The sequence below is a fragment of the Podarcis liolepis genome, assembly GCF_965112155.1.
Source record: "Podarcis liolepis genome assembly, chromosome: 10".
Lineage (NCBI taxonomy): Eukaryota > Metazoa > Chordata > Lepidosauria > Squamata > Lacertidae > Podarcis > Podarcis liolepis.
In genome coordinates, this window is record NC_139562.1 from 27,809,736 (window position 1) to 27,831,376 (window position 21,641).

General features: G+C 41.7%; 1 protein-coding gene across 25 annotated transcripts in view; it reads right to left on the reverse strand.

Annotated features, from left to right (window-relative positions):
- RBFOX2 (RNA binding fox-1 homolog 2) overlaps positions 1-21,641 on the reverse strand; it is a gene marked incomplete at its 5' end in the record, with an annotated part of 176,762 nt that overhangs the window by 111,235 nt on the left and 43,886 nt on the right. The window contains one exon of one of the 25 annotated variants that reach the window (XM_083462215.1): positions 8,827-9,040. The exons of 23 other annotated variants lie outside the window; for them this stretch is intronic. In XM_083462215.1, the coding sequence (XP_083318341.1) occupies positions 8,827-8,841 (15 nt within the window). Of the gene's footprint in view, positions 1-8,563; positions 8,587-8,826; positions 9,041-21,641 lie in introns of those variants that run through there. One more of the 25 variants, XM_083462218.1, reaches the window with a different exon arrangement.

The window sequence follows — 21,641 nt, forward strand, 5'->3', positions numbered from 1 at the left end:
TGTCCTCACAGCAGCCATGTCCTGGCTGCTCCCCATGGCACTGTTTCAAAATTCCAAATGTGACCACTGGCCCAAAATGTTTAGCGAACCCTGCACTACAGAGGAGAGAAAATTTTCTCACCTTTATCCCACCCCCAGGACCCAAACTTGTGTCTGTTATGCCCCAATGAGGTCAGACAAAAGCATTAAGGTGAAGGACAGTCGTTTGGAATGTTTCAGACATGTAGCTTGTCACACTTTCTGGATTATGACCCAATCGTCCGTCCTACAAAAAGAGAGTTGGGTTCACCTGAAGTCTGCCACAGTCATTTCTTCATCTATACTCTGAAGGAGGAGACCCCATATCAACAACTCAGCAGTATGGAGCTCCCTAGTCTGGTACCAGCTGCCTGCCCAATTCAGACCTCTAATCTCTCCAACTTTGATTTAATGTAGCAATTATGGGTAATGTGGTTTGAAGGAGATAAATGCCCAATACAGGACTAGCTGGCACTGACGTTCATTCCGCTCATAATGCGAAAACAGTTTTAATTAAAATCCCCTTTATGATAAAGGAGCTGCTTGACTGGATGTTTCTGTGCGGCCCTGATATGGAGCTTCCTCTAAAGCGGATTAGAAATCAAAAGTTTCCCCCTTTCTTGCTACTGGCAACACAAAAAGAACTGAAACACACTCACTATGTTGCCCCAAATGCAATTCCCTTAACCCAAGAATTGCTGGGATCACACAAGGCTGATGCAGACAACAATCTTTCTCCAACCAAAGCACCAAACTCCAGTTCCTAAAGGTTAGGAACAAAGGAAACGAGGATGCAATCCTCATTCCCCCGCCCAAAGTCTAACAGTCTCAAAAAAGATTGTACCCTTTAAATGAAAATGAACACAATATTGCTCTCTGTTCACACACATTGTAGGCAGAATTGTGTACTAGGAGATTACAACCACCAACATGTAGCAGTATAGAAAGCCAGATTTATTCTATTTTAAATGAAACAGTCTGTGTCCAGATAGATGGAGGAACTTAATTTGGCGGAACTATATGAGTCTCAGTACTGATTGGTTTAAGAACTGATCTATCACTTCCTACTGAATTACAAAAAAAAAACAGTAGATGAGAGTTTTGTTTGATTTCACACAAAAACTTTGCTTACTTATTATTGCCGCAGTCACCATTTTTAATGGAATATACTAAAATGAATATGTTAAGTCTTGCCTGGTAGGAGCCATCTGTCACAGTGAAAAATCAGCCCCGTGCATTAATATAAAAGGAAGTTCAAGCTTTTCTGGCTGGAAGACAGAACAAAATGGAAAATAAAAGGCCCTGCGTTTGAATGTGCATCTTCTGCTATTCTCTTCTTAGGTTACCTTAAAACAAAAAAACATGTGTCAACCCCCCTCCCCTCCGTCAATTTAAGGAACTTAAATTCTGCCAAACTTTTGAGGTATGTCATTCTGGGATCTATGTGCTTTGCCAATATCTTTATGAGGACTCTTAAACTATCAGTCAATGAAGTAATAGTCTCTTCTTGAGATCATTTCATTCCGTAAGTACCTTATTTCAAGACACTGCTTTATGAAACAGCTCTAATATTCCAGGATCATTGCCTTCTACAGGCAGAGGAACAACCCAAGTGACCAATCAACCCATCTTTTCAAGGTATCAACTAAACTAAGCAACCTTCTGGTACAGTAGTTAATTGCAATGACCCAAATAATCTAATACAAAACCGGAGTGACGTGAGTTGGTCACTAGGGTGCTACTAGGGTGCTACTAAGCCATCGTCCATAAAACCCATATTCCTTATTCCTATGAGAACAAAGGGGAAAGCAGGTCAGAAACAACACTCTGAAGGCATAACACAGTTAGGCTGGTGAACAGGAAAACAGCTTGGTGCAATTAACAAGATTAAAGAGGGATTTAAAATCAGGAGAGAGAGAGCGCAACGGGCAAGATTGATCTTTACAGGATTAAAGCCAGAATCCAACTAAGAGTCCAGTGGTCCTGAGATCAACATCACATAATGGGATTAAATCAAGAGCTGCTTTGTTTTTTGTATCTGAATGCACAGCATCTGCACTGCCACCACTGTAGTTAAATAGCAAAAGAGTTCCACGGTGACAAGGCGGGATTTGTAACATAACACGGCCAACTACAGGCACACTCCTGCGGAAAAGGATATGAAACAAGTTCACAGAAATCAGTGACATGGCACATCATGATCTGGCCAAACATCTAAAAACACAGTAGGCTTACCAAGGCCAGACAGCCATGGCAAATTTGACAGGATTTCCTCATAATGAATGGGAGAGAGGAAGGCATCCACAGCTGAAACTGGGCATGCAGGATACTAATAGCATCTACTGACTATTTTTTTTAAAAAAAAATCAAATAAATGGCATATCGGAGGGTTGCCCTTTATTTCATAAAAAGATTTCCAACACATTCTCGAAGTTCCCGCATTCCGTTTCTGAAAAACGAAAGGGCTGTATCTAACATTAGTCTTACACAGAATGGACCCGCTGAAATTAATGAGCATGGTGACCTTAAGTCCTTACACTATGTTTACTCTGAATAGCACTAATAGATAGTGACCAGTGTGCATACTAATATCAATATATGCCTCTAATGTGCCTAGCAATGAAAAAAAACAAAAACAACACCAGTCAGTTTCCTCTTTGACTTTTCCCCAGAGTGGAAACCAATAATCTGAACAGGTATCTGAGAGCAGCAAAGACGGGGAAGGAAAAGAATATGAAGTTAATGAATGTTCCTATCACAAATACTTTCTCCTTAAAAAATACTAATTGTTATGCAAATAAATTGTTCTGCATTCACTCGAGGTTAATAGGCACAGGGGGACAAAGTATATGTTCTCAAAGCACTAGATTAATGCTTCCCCATTCAAGACAACTTTGGACACAGCAAAGGCAATGGCTCTCATGAAAGCATAAAAATGAGCTTAAGTCATTGCAGGGGTGGCTTCTAACAGGATGGACAGTAGGGGAAGCCTGCAATATGTAACAGCATCTTTGTCAGACAGCAGAAGCCAGAAGGAGGAAGGCTGCAGTCCATTCCCTTGAAAGATTGGGAAGTGTCATAGCTCAATGGCAGAGAACATGTTTTAACTGCAGAGTTCCAGGTTCAATCCCTGTGATCTCAAGATAGGGCTGTCTGAAACCCTGAGGAGCAATTTCCACTCAGCGTGGATAATATCAAACAAGATGGTCTGACGCAATTTAGGACAGCTTCCTATGACCCAAGTTCAGAGCTCCCTGCAGCTGGGCCTCTTCTAGCTTGCAGGTAAAAGGAGTTGAGGAGAGGAGTAAAAGTATCATGAATGGGTGGTGTGTGGGTAGAAACTGTGGCAAAATGGTAGAAAGATCATGCAAAAGAACCTGCTTCACTTGCAAAGTAATTATTAAAAACATCCGACATTACATAGTTTATCCACTTTACCCTAGTAATAACTTATCTTGGCTTGAGATGTAATGTATGAACAATAAAACTCTTCCCTTGCTACAAAATGGTTTTCCTCTGTTTTTTCAGCATTCAGTATATACTAGGAATAGATGATTGTCCATCCTTACTCTGAAAGGTCTATTAAACCATTTTCTTTCAAATAAAACACTTCTGTTGTCAATTTGACTTGGCAACGGAAATACAGGGAAATATATGCATCCTTACCTGACCAACTAGGATACCATGTCACAACAAATATCCATACCGTACTATATTTTCAGAGCTAGAGTACCCTAAACAAAGCCTGTGCAAAGTTCAAAGTCACAGATGGCTACATGCTTCACTCTGTTTAACTCTCCCTGTAATCATCATTCATTTTACTAATGGTACTTTCTGCAGAAGGGCAAATGAAACAGCACCGTGAGTAAGATGTTGCTAAGACCCAGTTTGGCAGACTTTGCTTTCCAGTCCCCTGGGGGGTGGTGTTGATGAGCTCAGAGACTAAGGGGAGTGAGAAAGAAAATATTGTAGGCAGTCCAAAGATGTTCAGAACTGAGCTTGCCTCGCATACAAGATACTGTAAATGAAAAGGTTACAGCAGAGCAAAGCAGATACTCCCGGAATATGTTTTCACTATCCTTCTTTAAAGACCAAAGCAGCACATCTAAGCCAAAGCTACATTTCACAGAGCAGCAAGGAAAGAAATTATTATAACTGACGAACGTGCATGTGAAAGGAAAAGCTGGAAAAGTTTGCACAAAGATTTATTTGCTTGTTGAAAAATTGGGAGGAAAATAAATTGTTACACCAGAATTACATTTTTAACTTGCCCTTCCTTTATGGGGCTCAGGGCAACGTACATGATCAATACCGCTTTCTATGCTCATAACAACCCTGTGAGGTACAGTAAGCTGAAAGAGGTTTTGGAACTACCGGTAAGTACAGATTTGAACTTTGTCCAATATTTTCTGCAGCAGTCTTCCTAGTCCAATATTATCTACATCACATAGGACTATACATTTGGAGTGTTTATTCAAAATGCTGGTTGTGTTTACTGGCCCAGAAATGGAAAGAAGATAAAAGTTCCTACCAGAGAATGGCAGATGAAGTCAATGGACTATGCTGAAATGGCTAAAATGACCAGAAGAGTCAGAAATCAGGAAGACCAAAATTTTAATAAGGAATAGGGGAAATTTACAACTTATCTTAAAGGCCATTGTAAACAGTTAAAACTGTTAGTAGGATTGGAATATCACTTGTAGTTTAAGGTTGAATTCAGGACATAATGGAAGAGGTAAAAGATTTGGATTATCATAAAAGACACAGGAGGAAATTATTAAAAACAGGAGCCACAAAGGAGAGCATTGCAGTCCAGGAGATTCATTGGAATCTTGTTTCTTATTATTTATGTTTGATATATCTCTGTAAAATTTTAATTTGAAAAACCAAATAAATAAATTTAATAAGAACAAAATGCTAGTTGCGATTGGCAGAATTTATTTATTTATTTTTTACCCAACAACAACCCTATGCACATCATAGTTATCATACTGAGACTGAAGACACAATGATACATAATGGTCTCTATGGTATGCAGGTATTACACGTGTATCTAAGCAATTGTTGGAAGAATGAAGGGGACCTAGTGGGTGATATCCAACATTAGTCATACCCAGAGTAGACCCAATGAAATCAAATGACTTATGTACATCAATTTTAACAGGCCTATTCTGAACATGACGAACACTGGATATAACTCAATGTCTGAAAGCATCCTTACATTACAGGAAGAGTAGGGAAATCTTTGGCCCACCAGTTGATGTTGGACTATGTCAGGGCTGCCGCCCAGTCCCAGCTCACATAGGACCAAGTCAGCCAGCGTTCAGTTTCAAAGAGTCTTTATTGGATTACAGGTTCCATTTCCAAGCTGCAACGTGCAGCCCTACTTCTTCTAGGTCAGAACGACGAAGACCCGTCTGAGTCTCCGCCTCTAGCGCACCAGCTTAATACCCTAGCCTTGCTCCACCTCCTGCGCCTTTCCTTCCGTCTCTGGGTCCTCCTGCCCCCCTGGGTCTCTCCTTTCCTACTCTCTTCTGACGCGGACCCCCCTGACCCTTCCGCCTCCTTGCGGCGGGCTTTGGGACCCGGTTCACTCTCTGGGCTGCTGACTGCGCCAGCTTCCGTTACATTTGAACTTGGCGCGCGCGCCCAACTCTCCACTTTCCTCTTGATCGTTTCCTCGCTCCCCGAGGTGGGCGTGACTACTCCTGACTCATGCCCTCCCTCCTTCTGAAAGTCTCCGGAGCCCGATATCTGGTCCCCTTTCTCCCCGCTGCTCCCGGCTGGGAACGTGGGTCCCGATCTCCAACTGCTGCTTTCTGATCCCTCTCTGGACCCTTCTTCCTGGGGTGTCCCCCTGCTCTCCCCCCTTGCTCTGGCTGCTGGCGCTCCCTTCTGGGAATCCTCGGACTCGCTAGACAGGCTCGGTGATCTCGGGTCGTCATCCCCACTCATCCTTCCTTCGTATTCCTCCCCCTCGCTCTCTGTCTCCTCCCTTCTCTGCGTCTCTGCTCCTGAACCCCTGACAGACTACAACTCTCACCATCCTTTAACAACTGGCCATGTAGGCTATCTTCCTTTTTTCTTTAAGCAATCCTTTTTGCCTCTGTTTCTGCTTAATGCTTGCACTAACAAAGCAATCATATTAGTAGATGTTGAATTCCGCCCCTTGACTCTAAGTGCTGTAGGCATGGCCTTAATGCACCAGTAGGACTGGTACTCTCTTTCACTGTTGATTTGGAGAAGCTACTACCTCCATTATAACAGAAGGTAGGGCAGCCAGCAGCAGTGGATTGAAAGACGCTGATGCCTGAGGTGCTGTAGGAAAGGTCATCTGTATTCTCTCATTTGGGCTTACCTGTGAATACCTAGCCAGTCCTAAGGACGCATGGGTCCTTGAAGTCTCCACTCTACATGTCTGATTTTGGCAGCAGGAACTAGATTCATCTGAATGCTCCTCTCCTAAGTAGATAAGTTATGTGACCATTGTTAGAGGTAACTTTGTGCCAATAAGGTAGCTACAAGAAAACAGAGCAGAACCATGTTTGTTCCACCCATCAAGGAAAAAAGGGGGAGATTCTCCCTTTATGGGAAGCGGGATCAAATCTCTAAAGTTTCCAGGTGCACTGAACAGCTGTAGAACCTTTCTGTGTGACAACACAGAGAAGATGAATAAGTATCTTTTCAAAAGGACTAGGTACCTAACATGGCACATGGCTGGTTAGGATTCAACACAACAATGGACCTAGTTCCGGGAAGGATCCTTGAGTTCAAACAAGAACCCTAGCTGCTCACCAGAATGCTGGTGATTCGAGCCCACCCAGGGGTGGTTGTGGACGGGATTCCTGCATTGAAGGGGGCTGAACTAGATGACATTCTAGATTCCTTCCATAATTCTATAAAAGTGGAAATTTACTTCTAAAACTAAGAAGTTCGAAAGCCAGTTTGCAATTTGATATTGGGATTTACTGTTCAAAGAAATCACCATCAAACTTTCCAATGACCTATGCAAGCAGTTCTTTGCATCCTTTGCTACCCAGACAGGTAGCTCAGCATTGAAGTACAGGCAGACAGTATAAGTCAGCCTGGTGTCAGGCGCTAACAATAGAGAACTAGTATCACTAGTGTCATGCAAGACAACTGTAGCCACCAACAAAAGACAAAATGTAGAGATAAGATGGATCACAGGTCTGCTTCCTCATTACTGGATTATTGAAATTGCACCATCAATACATGTGACACTTTACAGAACACTATAAGCAAAGCCAGCCTTTTCGTGCCCAAATAAAGTTACAGGCATTGTGGTAAAGACTGGTATTATTCTCCACTTCTACTCATAATGAGCTTCAAACGTTCTGACAACTACCACATAAATATGGAGAATCTCAACTACTATTATTAACAATAGCAAATTTCTAGCCCTCATAGTTGCAGTCATGTATACAGCAAACTAACAGGATGAGGGCAGAAAGGAAGAATGACCTTTCCTGGTGCATAAATTAGCAGTTTTTTAGGTTTTTGCATCAGGGTGATTGATAAGCATGAAGTCTACAAATCAAGTTCCACTTAAAGGCAAAGCAGAAGTGGTTAGTAAAACAAAAAACTGGCAACCCAAACAGCCAATGGCTGAAATATATCTAGGAAAAGTTTCACTATCTTATGTTTCTACAACTCAAGCCTGAAGCCTCTACCCTGAGGCCTCCAGTTCCTTTCTTGCTCTGCTCCTCCCACTGCACCTTGCAAAAAGGGGGGGGGTGAGATGAAGTTCTAGAAACCCAAATGCTGAGTTCAGAATCAATTATAGAAGTTGGAAACATTTACACTGGCATGCATCACATTCATTTACACTATGCTTTTTTGTGATTCCAGAATTTATTTGGATCCGTTCAGATTCTACTCTGCTTAGTTCCTTTCAGTTTCTTTGCTTTAAACGTCTGTGCAATCCCTTTGAACACCTTCATATCTATGTGTAATGTTTACTTCAATACCAATACCAAGACTCAGAAGTTCTATGACTACTTATAACAAGCTAAACAATGCTTAACATGTTTCACAAGGGGGAAATTACACGCCACATAATTAAGTTTGAAAGCAGCATAACTTCCATGATACAAAATTTAGATTGCCGCACTGAAATAATGACCAAGTTTGGAGAACAGGGTATTCCCCACTCAGCTTGTTTTGAAAAACAAGGGCAGGTCGCATTGAATTATCTATTTATAACTTAACCATCTACTCTAACAAATCAAGTCTGCCTATGTAATTCAGCATCAGCTAACTGAAGAAAGGTTGCACATTTGTGTGTTCCATTCTGGTAATTCTATCAAGGTGTCCTTGCATCCACCCTCTGACCACATGCACAACAACTACTGCAATTTACCTTTGATTACTTCCTCCTTGGCTAGAATTCAATTGTTATCTACATTTCAGTTGCCAAATCCCCTTCTGTGCTAGTAGCATCCACCAGTCACACCAAAATACCCACCTAAGAAGAATCTGTGTCACTGCTTGACACTTATGGAGAAAATAAAATTGTCTCTCCTACCTACAGGTGCCAGAATATGGCAGTTCGTAAAGTTCCTGCTCGCTCACTCTCGCTCTCTCCACCAAAAGCACTGTGCTCAACAATAATTTAATTACACATCTCCATATTTTTAAATAGGGGCCAACTAATACCTGGCATATGGAGGGGCTGAAAAAAGAGAGCAAAGCCCAAAAGAGGAGTCTGCACATGGTTGCACAGAATCTTCAGCTTTCCACTCCTTATATGTGCAAAGCGTGTAAGCTCTCACACAGATCTCTACTCACCCAGAGGTACATCATGTCAGTCTGGGCAATTCCAACCCAGTAGTTGATGGGAGCGGATCCCAGGGAGGCGTCAACAAAGCGTGGTCACCAAGGTGCTTTTGGGTGGGTGGGTGGAGGATGGGAGAAGAATCAAAATAGGTCAGTTAAAAGCTCTCCCCCTCCTCTCCCTCCTGCTTTACTTGGTTCTCCTGCTTACGTTTTTCCCTCCCTCTCTCTGGGAGTTCCCAGCCCTGTGTGTCTGTCTGTACTGGTGTGTATACAGCTCACACTCTGCATTTGCCTCTGGGGAATTTCGCTCTTGTCATACTGCTTCTAAAAACACAATCGCTGCTTCAGATTCTTGAAAAAGGCAAGGCAGGGTGGGGTCAGCTGTAAACACAAGCCAGGTCCTAATGCTGGAGTGCAATTACTTTAAAAGAAAGCTTCTTTTGAGGTGAATGAAAACCTCACTCTCTTAGGTCAGTAGAAGCTAAATCTTCTCTCCAGCGCTTTTCAAGCCCAGCTCCCTATACAGGAATTATAAAGTAAGCTAGAGCACACGGCTCAGTCTGCTGGTCTTGCTACACCCTAGCTGAGCCTACCTCAGTCAACAACAGTAGTCACCACAGAAAAGCTATTTAATTCACAATTGATATGTATTTGTGAATTTGCCACTCACCTGGTTAAAGCACAGAACAAACCACAAGAGTCTTAGAGCTAAGAGGATAGTCTGTGCAATCTGCCCTAGAGCTACCAAGGGAGATGGACGGGGAAAACATTGTGGCGCGATGAGAGGAGAATACAAAAGACAAACAAAAGGTTGCGTTTTGCTTTAGAATTTACTCTGTGGTAAAAGGTTTTCAGCCTTCCAAAAAGAAAAGAACCAGGGCTGGCTTTTAATTCTAAGGAGAACACCAGATTCCAATTGCCCTGGGATCTTCTCTGCTTAGAGGTAGTTGAGGAGAGCTGCCTCTTGCAGTGTGCGCTCACGTCTTAATCCACAGTTTCAACAGGATTATCGGAAGTGAGCCATAAAAGGAGACACTCATTCTTGAGGTGTACAGCAGGACCAGGAAGACATGATTCAACAGGCCCTTTGGTAGCACACTGTTTCAATCCCATCCCCAGTGCCCAAAGGACAAGTGTCACCTCATCTCACTAATTCCATTTCAAACTACTGCTCCAGAAAACAGGAGAAACAGGTTTGCTTCCCTCCTCAGAGGGAGACATACTTTTGATTGCAAGGCCCCAGATAGCAAATATGCACAATCTAACAAATCCTGTTCAAACTTTGGCCTCCTATCTGCAATTTCTGCTACATTTCACTGCATTTTATAAAATGCAAAACAGCAGTGGGTTAGTGTGTTAACCAGAAAGTTGGCAGTTCCAGCCCACCCAGGGATGGCTTGAACTCACTTTATTCAAAAGGTTTTTGGGCTCAGCAGGAAGGAAGGACATTGGCTGGTCTCTAAACTGTATAAAATATTATGCTGGGTGGACATGGGTACTGCTAAAGGGATGTGACATGTGAGAGTCAGGCTGGCAAATTTCTATTGAAGAGGCAGACTGGCAGCCCTGTGGGGCAAATACCCCTTCAAATCAGTTTCAGCCTTGACAAAGGAAAAGATATTGAAGGGGGTGCACAATGTTGGGTTCACATTTGCCCATGTGGTGGGCCTGTGATAAAGTGGTCACAATATGGAAGGAAGTATTCCAATGTAATCTCCAATATAATCTGACTTCATGTCTTTGGAAAGGGTAGGTGGGTGGGCCTGTTCTAATAGTTGTTTTGTGGTATAAGAACATGTTTTAAGAAGAACTCTGAATGCGCTCTTAAACTTGCTTTTCAGTTCCCTTCAAAGTAGGGCTGGAATCTAGAAATCTGATGCTGAGCCTCAGATATAAAGATATATGAATCATAGAATTGTAGAGTTGGAAGGGACCACAAGGGTCATCTAGTCCAATCCCTTGCAATACAGAAATCTTTTGCCCAATGTTGGGCTCAAATCCACAGCCCTGAGATTAAGAGTCTCATGCTGTACCAACTGAGCTATTCCAGTGTCACTCATCAGAAAGATGGTAGAGATAACACCCTGTGTTCATGAAACAGTTCCAGTTTTATAGTCCTCATAATTAGAAAAGACATCCTGGAACAAAACAAAACTGAGAAGAAAATCAAGAAATGCTAAGCCAACAAGTAAGGAAAGTGCTGTAACACACAAGATCTCGCTTTTTCTTGTAAAAGTAGTATCAACCTGATGGGACTGAAGCGATCCTTCATATCATTTTCTGCATAGACTAAGGTTGAAAGCAGGTAGTATTCCCCCAAACATCATTTGGCATAAGTTAACCCCACCCCCAAAATCTATCATATTAAATTGCATAGATACCATATTTTTTGCCCTATAGGACGCACCGGCCCATAGGACACACCTAGATTTGGGGGGGGGGGAATAAAGGGGGGGAAATTATTTTTTTTCCCCAGGCGCGGGGCTGGGGCGGGGGAAGCTCGGGCTTCCCCCGACGCCAGCCCCCAGAACAGGACCCAGAGCGATGCCGAAGCTTGCGGGGCTGGAGGAGGGGGAAGCCCTCCGCCAGCCTTCTAACCAAGTCGGGGGACAGCGGGAAAAGCGCGCTGCGCCTCCCGCTGTCCCCCAAGTTTGCGGGGCTGGCGACGGGGAGGAGCAGGCGTCTCCCCCCCGCCAGCCTTCTAACCAAGTCGGGGGACAGCGGGAAAGGCGCGCTGCACCTCCCCTCTGTTCCCCGAGCTTGTGGGGCTGGTGGTGTGGCTCTCCTGAAGCCTGGAGAGCGAGAGGGGTCGGTGCGCACCGACCCCTCTCGCTCTCCAGGCTTCAGCGAAAGCCTGCATTCGCCCCATAGGACGCACACACATTTCCCCTTCGTTTTTGGAGGGGAAAAGGTGCGTCCTATAGGGCGAAAAATACGGTATTCTAGCTAGTAGGTGCATGCTCTTTGATCAGCATTGATGGTGAGCATTTTCATTAACAGCTTACTGAGCATAAAAGGGAAACCTTCACTTACAAACGTTTTGTGTGTGTGTGTGTATTTGCCTAAAGCACCCTGAAACATCCTTCGTCAGACACGACCTGGAATTTCCACAATGCCTCCTTTAATATATACTACATGGTCTTAACATGTAGCAGGAACAATGCCACAGGGGACATGCCCCAATGTATGGCGCTTTGAAAAGTTGAGCATCGGGCTTCCAAACTGCTAAATTCTTCCCTCCCCATCACTGATGGGGGAAGGGGGAAACAAGGGTGGAGTTTGCAAGTGAGGCCAGCAAACAGAGCTTCTCCACTTCGCTGCTACTGTTTGCAAAATGCGGCAGCTTGGTGGAAGCAAGAGCAGTGATGTGGAGAAATCCTGCCCATGGCTATCACTTGCACCTGAGTCCAAGCAGTCCAATGTAGCCTAGTGCAATGGTCACTCTATCTTTGCATGGGGACTGCCTTAAAACACTTTTCAAAAGCACTGTTTGAAGCAGCTAGCACTTCTCTTGTGAGGGAGCAGAGGGAGGTACTTCTGTCCACCCACAGGAGAACGGTGTGAGCCGCTTCACACAGTAGTTTTGAGCAGGATATAATTGCTGCTCATCAGTAGATGAGCAGCGATTAAATCCCGCTGCCTAGATGATGAACCATTAAGAGAAGTATGCTGCTGCTTCCTATTCACTTATAAAAAAACAATCATTGGTACTGTTATTCTAACTAAATTTAGACCTGCACTGGGGTATGAACATACAGGCAACAACCGAATTATGTGCATCCAATTGGCAGCACCATCCGTGCGCAAGAGGAAGCAGGTTTGAGGGAACCTCAAGGTCTTTCATAAGAGGAACATAAGAGACCTTGAGGTTCGCTCAAACCTGCTTCCTCTTGCACACAGATGGTGCTGCCTTGGCCACATAAGGATCCACAATCGAGAGAACTGAAGTTTGCTCTATGTATGAAGGGTATGAGGATTATATTGTTGCACCGCTCCTCACACCTTGCCTCTCTATCCTCCACCCCACAATGGGTGTATGTGTGCAAGCAACAGAGAAATGAGTAACAAAGCTATATATTTTAAAATTTTGTTTCAAGACACACACATCCCCATGTGCTTTTCTGAGCTTGGGCCCAAAGCTTAAATCTAGCTGTCTTCTTAAACTAGTTTGTATCAAAGTTTATTCACAACTGGGGGGAGGGGGGCAACATTGCAGACTTTGGGGCTCTGTGGGGGGGGGGGAATGTACATCTGGCACCGAACAAGTGACAAAACCCTGCGCCATCTGTAACGTAAATAAAAGCAAACAAAGCAACTACATTTGCAACAATATATGCATGATTATTGTTATTTTTAAAAAGGTTCCTTCATCTTTGAAGATTAATGTCTTTCTATGAGGGAAGTTTCCAGCAAATCTTTCATGGAAGAAAAATTAATCCCACTGATAAAAATATGGCCATACAACGGTGAATACACTAGAAGACACAGATAAATAGTGTTACATGTTATAGAGGACAATCTGATAAACCAAAGCAGACTTCATAAATGTTGGGAGAGATGTAAAAAAGTATCCATTTTAGATTTTGCTAGCAATCAGAGTAGCTTGGATTGTAAGTGTAACAAATTTCAGCTTGATAAATGAGTAAGTCAGTGAAGCCAAGTGCCATATATATAACAAAACCACTAACCATGCTGCTTCCACAACATTTGTCATAAGTTCATCCTGTTACCACTATTATTCCACAACTGCATCAACTGTGAAATGATCTCCAACATGCTACAGCATCCATTACAACCTCTGAATTTAACTTAAGTGGCATTTTACAGAGTGGCATAATAGTAAGAAAGACTGGTGCCTGAGTAAGAATTTGCACAGACCAAAGGGAGAGGAGAAACCCTTTAAAGAAAGGAATATATCTGCCTGCAAAGTTAAATTTCAAACAAACACAACAGGTATTTATCAAATACATAGAACAGTGAAGGTAGAAGGCTAAATTTTTACAATCAATATAATATATTCTTTTATTCAATGAAACGTGCAATTCTGCTCTTGAGAAAGGAAGAAAACAAATTTCAAATGACAGAATAAAAACACAAATCTTTAAAGGCATTGAACTGGTATGAGATTGCAGTATCATTTTTTGTTTGCCAGAAAGAAAAGAAAAGAGGAGAAGATTTACTACAGTCAAGCACTACAGAGAACTGTTCAACTTCAAAACAATTAGGTTTATAGGGCAAGATATAGGGAAAGAGCTGTGCTGGCATTAATTAAAAGTAACACAGGTATCCACTAGATACTCATGACACTTGCACAACCACATTCCAACAGCGTAAGTGAAATAGAAGCACTACTTGCAGAAGGGGGTTATATTTTCCAAGTCACAACACATTGATGTTTCAAGTGTTGAGAAACCGAGATATTTTCACAACAGAAATGCTACTTTGATGAAAGATATCCATATCACTCGTTATGAGCAAGGAATTGAACATTTAGAAAGCCAAAAACCTCAAAGGGGCTTTAAGATGTCTAGATGCAGTACACTATCTAAATGTAGAAGTTAAATGGCTCCTTTTAAGGCTTTGTAGAGCAGTAAAGACGTGTGCCCCAAGCTCCTAAGCTGCTAATAGGGAAGAAAGATAAAAGGGTAGGAGATATAACCTGACAGTTACATTTTAGTTTCCCCGTTATAATTTTACAGCTGTCCTCACACACACTCTTGTCAAAAAGCCACACTACAAAGTAATGCAAGCGCAACCTAGGACTTTTTAGGCAACAGAAAGCGGTTCATGACCATAAAGGGCCGAAAAGAGTTCAAACAGTTAAAAACCGTTAAGAACGAAAAAGCTATCTTCTGTGTGGGTGGTGGCAGTGACTAAAGTCACTTGTTTATGATTGGCTGCATTCCTGAAAGGGAAGGTGGAAGATTGCACAGGTCACAAGACCCTCTTTGGTAAATAGCAAAATGGCATCTGCTCAGGTTTTCATTTAGGCTGTCAGATGATTCTGTTCCTTTTACCAAAGGCTTTGGGAGAAAGAGACTTTGACCTTGGTTAGAAAGAAAGCTGTTATCCTCTAATTACATCTTTTTTGCAGCACACAATCCAGCATGCAATTAATATTAGCCACAAAGGAAGAACTTTTCCAATGCCAGAAAATTAGTGCTTTAGACCACAGTCTATGGAATATAAACCCACCCATATCACCCTAACAAGATATTTAATCTGTGGAGCAAAAAAATGCATTCCAATTAAAAAGGAACAGCTGATACTTTAAATGAACACAAGTCTTCAACACAGACTTGAGCCATCTGCAATGGAAGAAGATTCCAGCTTCTGTTCCAATGAGAAGCTACCAAACCATTATTACTGCTCTACAGGTAGCTGCCAGAATAGTGGAAAAATCTGGGGAGTTTTTATTGTCTCATTCCTCCTCTGTATTCATCCCAGTGCTAGCAGGAAGGCTGAACTGCTACTCCTTACAGAAAAGCATGAGAATCCCACTGTATCCAGGAATTGTGAAAAGGGGACAGAGCAGAGACGATAAATTGCTCTTTTATGGGGAAAGATTTGGCTTCGCAAGTGTGAAGGAGGGCCAAGTTAAGTCACTGAGTTTTCTAAGAAATTACAGTCAGAATAGAGGAGAAAGAACTTTACAATTTGCTGTCTTTCTCCAATTCCAACTATCTTGGCCTTACTAGGTGGCTCCAAGACAGGAAACTTTGTTGTTGTTTTTTTGTAAATCATTAGCTGCCCAGCACCCCTGAGATATGATGGGTGGGAAACAAACAGAAGTTGTAAATTTCTGTTGTTCTTGCTTTATAATGTTTAGAGTGCCATATGCTCTGCAGTGTATGATGGTAATAGGGAATTTCTTCCCAATTCCTTCTATTTCTTTATCCAGGAGACTGACAGAGTCCATTGGTTGCAATTGTGTTAGCTTAACAAGCAAAAGCTGCTAAATCCTAACTGGGATGCTATGGCTGGCTAGAATATTTTAGATAAACTGAGATGGTATTCAGTGTGGGGATTCCCAGTTCCAAAGCCAGACAACTAAGCACAAAACTACCTTCGTGGCTTTAGGGACAGCTGACATTGTCATCTTAGGATAGTGTTCTATTCCTTATGGACCTGAACAACCCAGATAATGCTGAGTATTTTTTTTAAAAAAAAAACTTTTCCAAAGAGATGGATGAAACTGATTTAAAAGAGAAAGTCCGGAGTGTGTGTGTTGTGCATACTGCAGAAGCAAAAGGAGAAAGAATGTTAAAAGAGTTAATTTATTGTTTTAAAAAATATTTACATGAACGTTACCACAATTATCATTTCTATTTTCCTTGCTGTTTCTATGTCTTTGGATTTCAAAAGCATTTTATATTTTACTGTCAACATTACTATCTTTGGACCATAGTCTCTTGTCTTCATGAAGCATATGAACTATACAATTTTTAAAAGCCAAGATTCAGAGGACTGGATATTTCCCTTGGATATTCTATTAGACAAAGATAAGACAGGAGGCTACAGGACATCTGTCATGAAGACATCACTCTGTCCTCCCAGCTGCCAGGCACCTGGACAAACACATGTCAGCTACAAGATTCCTTCATTAATATAACTTTGTCATTTCCAATGGAAGACTGTAGGCTTACTCATCCCAAAGAGTATTACTGCTGCAATTTAGATTCAAACAACTGTTTTAAGATTGCTGAAAGACTTGTTTCAAAAACAATTTATGTTCTCCAACCTACTGTTCATATGAATAGCACAACACTACGGGTTGGATCAAGGGAAGAGAGGGAGGAATACTTCCCGCATTACAGTCCCATATGCACCCTGTGAGGGTTGACAGACCCCCTGGAATGGCATAAGGTAGGGCATGGGAGAACTGAAGTAGATCTGGGAAACTAGATTTGGAAGGGCTACTTTGCATGAACAGTAACGCATTTCTATTCACAGAGATATTTCTAGATCAGTGGTTCCCAACCTTTTTTTTTGGCCATGCCCCACCTAAGCATCCAAGTGAAGTGGGTATACTTGCATCCTTAATTTACAGAAAACGCAACTATACATGCAGCTATTGCAACAGAAACTAGCTTTGGCTTTCTTCAGATGCTGCCTAAAGCACTTTTTAAAAAAAAAATCACCAGAAATGTTACGTGGTATAATGGGGAGGATGAATATGTATTTAGGCAACGATAAATCCACAATAATGTTTCCAAGTCATCATCTCTGCACAAGATACAAAAGAGCCTGTTGCACCTTTTCCTCTCATTTTAGGAAAGTAGCATTTTGTAATGTTTCACTATACAAGCTTTCCCCCCTCATATTTCCCACAGGTAAGACTCATTTTACTCAGTACTCCACCAAACCCCCACTCTTTCTTTCTGTATGAACTCAAAACACATTTACTAGGCTACCTAATTTTAGTGCCTATTCCCAAATTCAGCTGCTACCCTATCACATAGGGCTTGTCGATCAGGTCGGCGGTTCGAATCCCCGCGACGGGGTGAGCTCCCGTTGCTCGGTCCCTGCTCCTGCCCACCTAGCAGTTCGAAAGCACGTCAAAGTGCAAGTAGATAAATAGGTACTGCTCCAGCGGGAAGGTAAACGCCATTTCCGTGCACTGCTCTGGTTCGCCAGAAGCGGCTTAGTCATGCTGGCCACATGACCCGGAAGCTGTCTGTGGACAAACACCGGCTCCCTCGGCTTATAGAGTGAGATGAGAGCCGCAACCCCAGAGTTGTTTGTGACTGGACCTAATGGTCAGGAGCACCTTTTCCTTTACCCTATCACACAAGCAGCCACCCAGTGTTATTAGCATATTCCTGCCCTCCACCAATAGCCAAGAAGAGAAATAACACTATTGTCTTTACCACTGTGCACAATCCTTTTTCCCCCCCTCATGAATCCTTGTAGACGACTATTTTAGCACGGAGTCTGTTTCCAGCAGACCCTGTGCAGTTCCTGTGCAATGAGTGCCCTCTCATGGCAAAGAGTAGTCACAACCACAAATATTGCTCTGGACATGTGGCAAATAGAAGTCCATTCACAACAGAATGCAGCTACATTTTTCCAAACGTTAAAGAGACATGGGATCAAGGTGCTTTCTTTTTACTTCCCAAAACGTAGGCCAGCTAGGAACTAAGAGGTTTTAAAACTGAAAACTCAGCCACTACTGTGTCCTTAATCAATTGCACAGTTCATGGTGTAGCAATAAAACTGTTGGCACATTTGCAAAGCTAAGCAGGGTTCAGTATGGTTTCCTATTTAATGGGGGACTGTGTGTTGAGATTTCTGCGTTGCAGGGGGTTGGATTAGATGACCATCGGGGTCCCTTCCAACTCTACAATTCTATGAGTCTGTATCTAGAATGTACAGTCATATGGAGAGTTCAGTATGTTTTAAATTCTTGCAGTAAATGAATGGTTTTGCAACCAAGTAAAAGGAACAATATAGGAAGACAAAACAAGCATAATGAACACTGGGAGCACTGGCTAAGCCTGAGGAGCCTGATTTATATCTACCTGCAATTTCCTAACTATTAAGAATACCAAATATGAACATCTGAACCAGAGACATGAAACTGGCAGTCTCTTTGTTTTCTTAAAAATATATATACAGTGGTACCTTGGTTCTCGAACGTAATCCATTCCGGGAGTCCATCTGACTCCGGAAACCATTCGAAAAACAAGGAACAGCTTCCGATTGGCTACAGGAGCTTCCTGCACTCAAGTGGAAGCTGCGTTGGACGTTCGGCTTCCGAAAAACGTTCTCAAACCGCAACACCTACTTCCGGGTTTGCGGCATTCGGGAGCCAATTTGTTCGACAACTAAGCTGTTCGAGAACCAAGGTCCCACTGTATTTTCATTTATTAATTGCTTCTATGAAGCACCTTAAAGTAATTTCAGAATTTGATAAAACTTACGGTATATGGAACAACTGAATATATAAAAACAATTTTAAATCCAACGCACATACCGACTTTTCTTGCGGAAAGGCTGTAGAGCAGCCGATTTGCAGGTTCCAGGTTCAGTCCCTGGCATGTGCAGCTAGGGTTGGAAGCACTACCTGAGACCCTGGAGAGCTTCTGCCAGTGTAGGCAGTTCTGAACTTGATGAACCAAGAATATGATCTGGTATACTGCTGCTTTCTATGTACCTATAAATTTGTTGTGTATCATGCATGCATACATAAGGTTCCTCCAATAGAGGGTATTCAATTCAGTTAACAACAAAAGGTCAAGAGGTATCACCTAGCAGAATTTGCAATTTACAAGAATAAGCACCACTTACAAAATTTGTAAGGCAACGCATGTGGCATGGACAGAACTAAATAAATCTGGAGAGCATCTGCCCAAGTTCTATTCTTGCCATTGCTAACCATTCATAGTGAGACCAAAGGTACCCTCTTTGCAAAAATGACAAAAGACAACTTTGAGATTTTAGCAAACTTCAGAGACAGAAAAGACGCAGAAATGTGGTTACTCAAACAGTTTTTAATACATCCTCCAATATAGAAATTCTCTAGCTTTTAAATCAAGTGGGGCCTTAAAACAAATTAAGCTATTGAAAATCAAGTTCCATATAGTTTCTCTTCCTAGGAAAATATTTATGACCAACTACCTTGTACAGTACTAGTAATTTTAAAGTTCTTATGAATCAGTCATGAATACATACAATTCTCTGCTTAATATAACTGGAGGCTTGAATTGTATTTTCATCTATTAAGAGTGTATTTTCAAACCACAATGAGAATTTAACTTTATTACACTTGGCTCTTTTGTTTACAAGTCAGAAGGGAATATTTTTTTCCTCCTCCAGGGTAATTTTTATGGTAGTATTTCTGCAATACTAGTATAGATTGCAATGTCCCAAGGGCCATTACATGAGTGATTCTCAACCTGCTTGTTATCTTAAAAAATGTAGCCAATAACCTGCCTCTCAGAATGGTTGTGAATATGCTATTTTAGATATTTTGGAAATGGATGAAATTAGGATATTAAGATGGAAGGAAAATATGACTCTGCGGAGAGAATGAAGTAGGTTGGTTTGACTGGATTTCATTTGAGTAACTACAGTAGGGAAGAGAACAGTGTTGCACAATTGCTACATTACTTGAGATCATTTGGTCTCTTGGACTTATGGGTTGGGGACATTTAAAAGCAAGGGAGAAGTCATCCTGGGATGGAAAAGGATATAAATTCAGATAAATAACTATTTGTTCATGACATTTATATCCTGTCTTTCCATAAAAATGACCAAGGTGCCTAACTATAAACTCTAATAAAAAATAAATAAGCACCTTCGAAATTAACCAAAAGAAAAATAGTTGATGGCAGATAAAAAATGAAAAGGTGGTAGCCAGTTAAAACATAATTTAGTTCAGACTGAAATACAGAGCAAGCAGAGGAAAAACCAATAATCTTAGTGCCCAAAAGCCTGTTTAAATAAAAGACATTTTTACAGTTTAAAATGCTGCACTTTATTGTGAGTGGCAAAATGTCATTATTAACTCACAGCCACCATCACAAATAGTAATGCCAAGTCATTTAAATATTTTTGAAATACTGTCAATGTTCCTCTTTTAACTTCTCTGAATGTGCAAACAAGGGAGCTTTTTAAAGATAGATGATAGATAGATAGATAGATAGATAGATAGATAGATAGATAGATGATACATAGATAGATATAGATACTGTACATTACATTAATTTAAATTAAATTTGGAACTCCCTGACTGTTGACATCAGGCTGACACCTTCCATTTGATTTTCTAGAGCTTTTGTAAGACATCCAGAATGTTCTATGTGCCTTACCTATTTTTTAGCTACCCTTGATTTTAATAATTGATTTTTTAAAAACCCCGCTTTTGCCAATTTTGGGGCGTCTGGGAGCATGCTTGGAATTTTGAGGTGTGAAAGAAGCCAGTCACAAAATGGCTGTTGCCATGGATGTGATTTAACATAAAATGGCTGCTACCTCCAAAAAGGCAGTAAAATGAATGAGATGGGAACATAAAACAGTTCAAAAATATGGGGGGGGAGGGGGGTTGATCCTTTTCTTTTTGGGGGGAGGGGGGACACTGTTAAGTATTGGTTGTTATGTTATCTGTTGCTGATGTGCTGCCATAGATTACAGCTGGAAAACAAAAGATAATCAAACCCAGGGATAATTTTGAATTACAACAGTTGAATTACAACAACTGGCTGGTTAGTAGTTCTATCTTATTTTATTCACTATCTTTGTGGAATGGAAAGGATCAGAAATGTAAGGAAAAATACACAGAAAATACATTAAAAACTTATCAGAGCAATAGTTGAACAATACTGGCCCAGACTAGTGTGACGTTGGAGGGTCAATGTAATCTACAGGCTTCTCTAAATTAGATGAGTTTGAGGACAGGATAATAAGGTTTCTGCTGTTGCTCTTCCCTCCCCAAGCATCCTTGGAAACAATCCCTGCTGTTGGCCAATGTTAACACAATGTTCCTCTCAAACGCCCCTCCCCAAAACAACTTCAGATCTATCAGGGGAAAGGTTGTATTAATAAAGATGGTGCCTCTGCACTGGTTTGGTTCCCCACAAAACAACTTTGAAACAATCCCTGCTGTAAGGCACAGAGCAGAAATGAAAGGATTGCCATAACTTCCCCCGCCCATGCAACCCCCCCCCACCAATATTCAACTGAGGCCCTTGTCAGCAGGCAACAAAACAAACACAGCGGCGATAGGAAGATCCCCATGTTTCTTCCCTCACCACCCCCATTTCAAAAAAAAATTCAAGCAGCTGCCTGTCAACTTTCCCAAATAGCCAGCAGGCAGCAAAACAAGT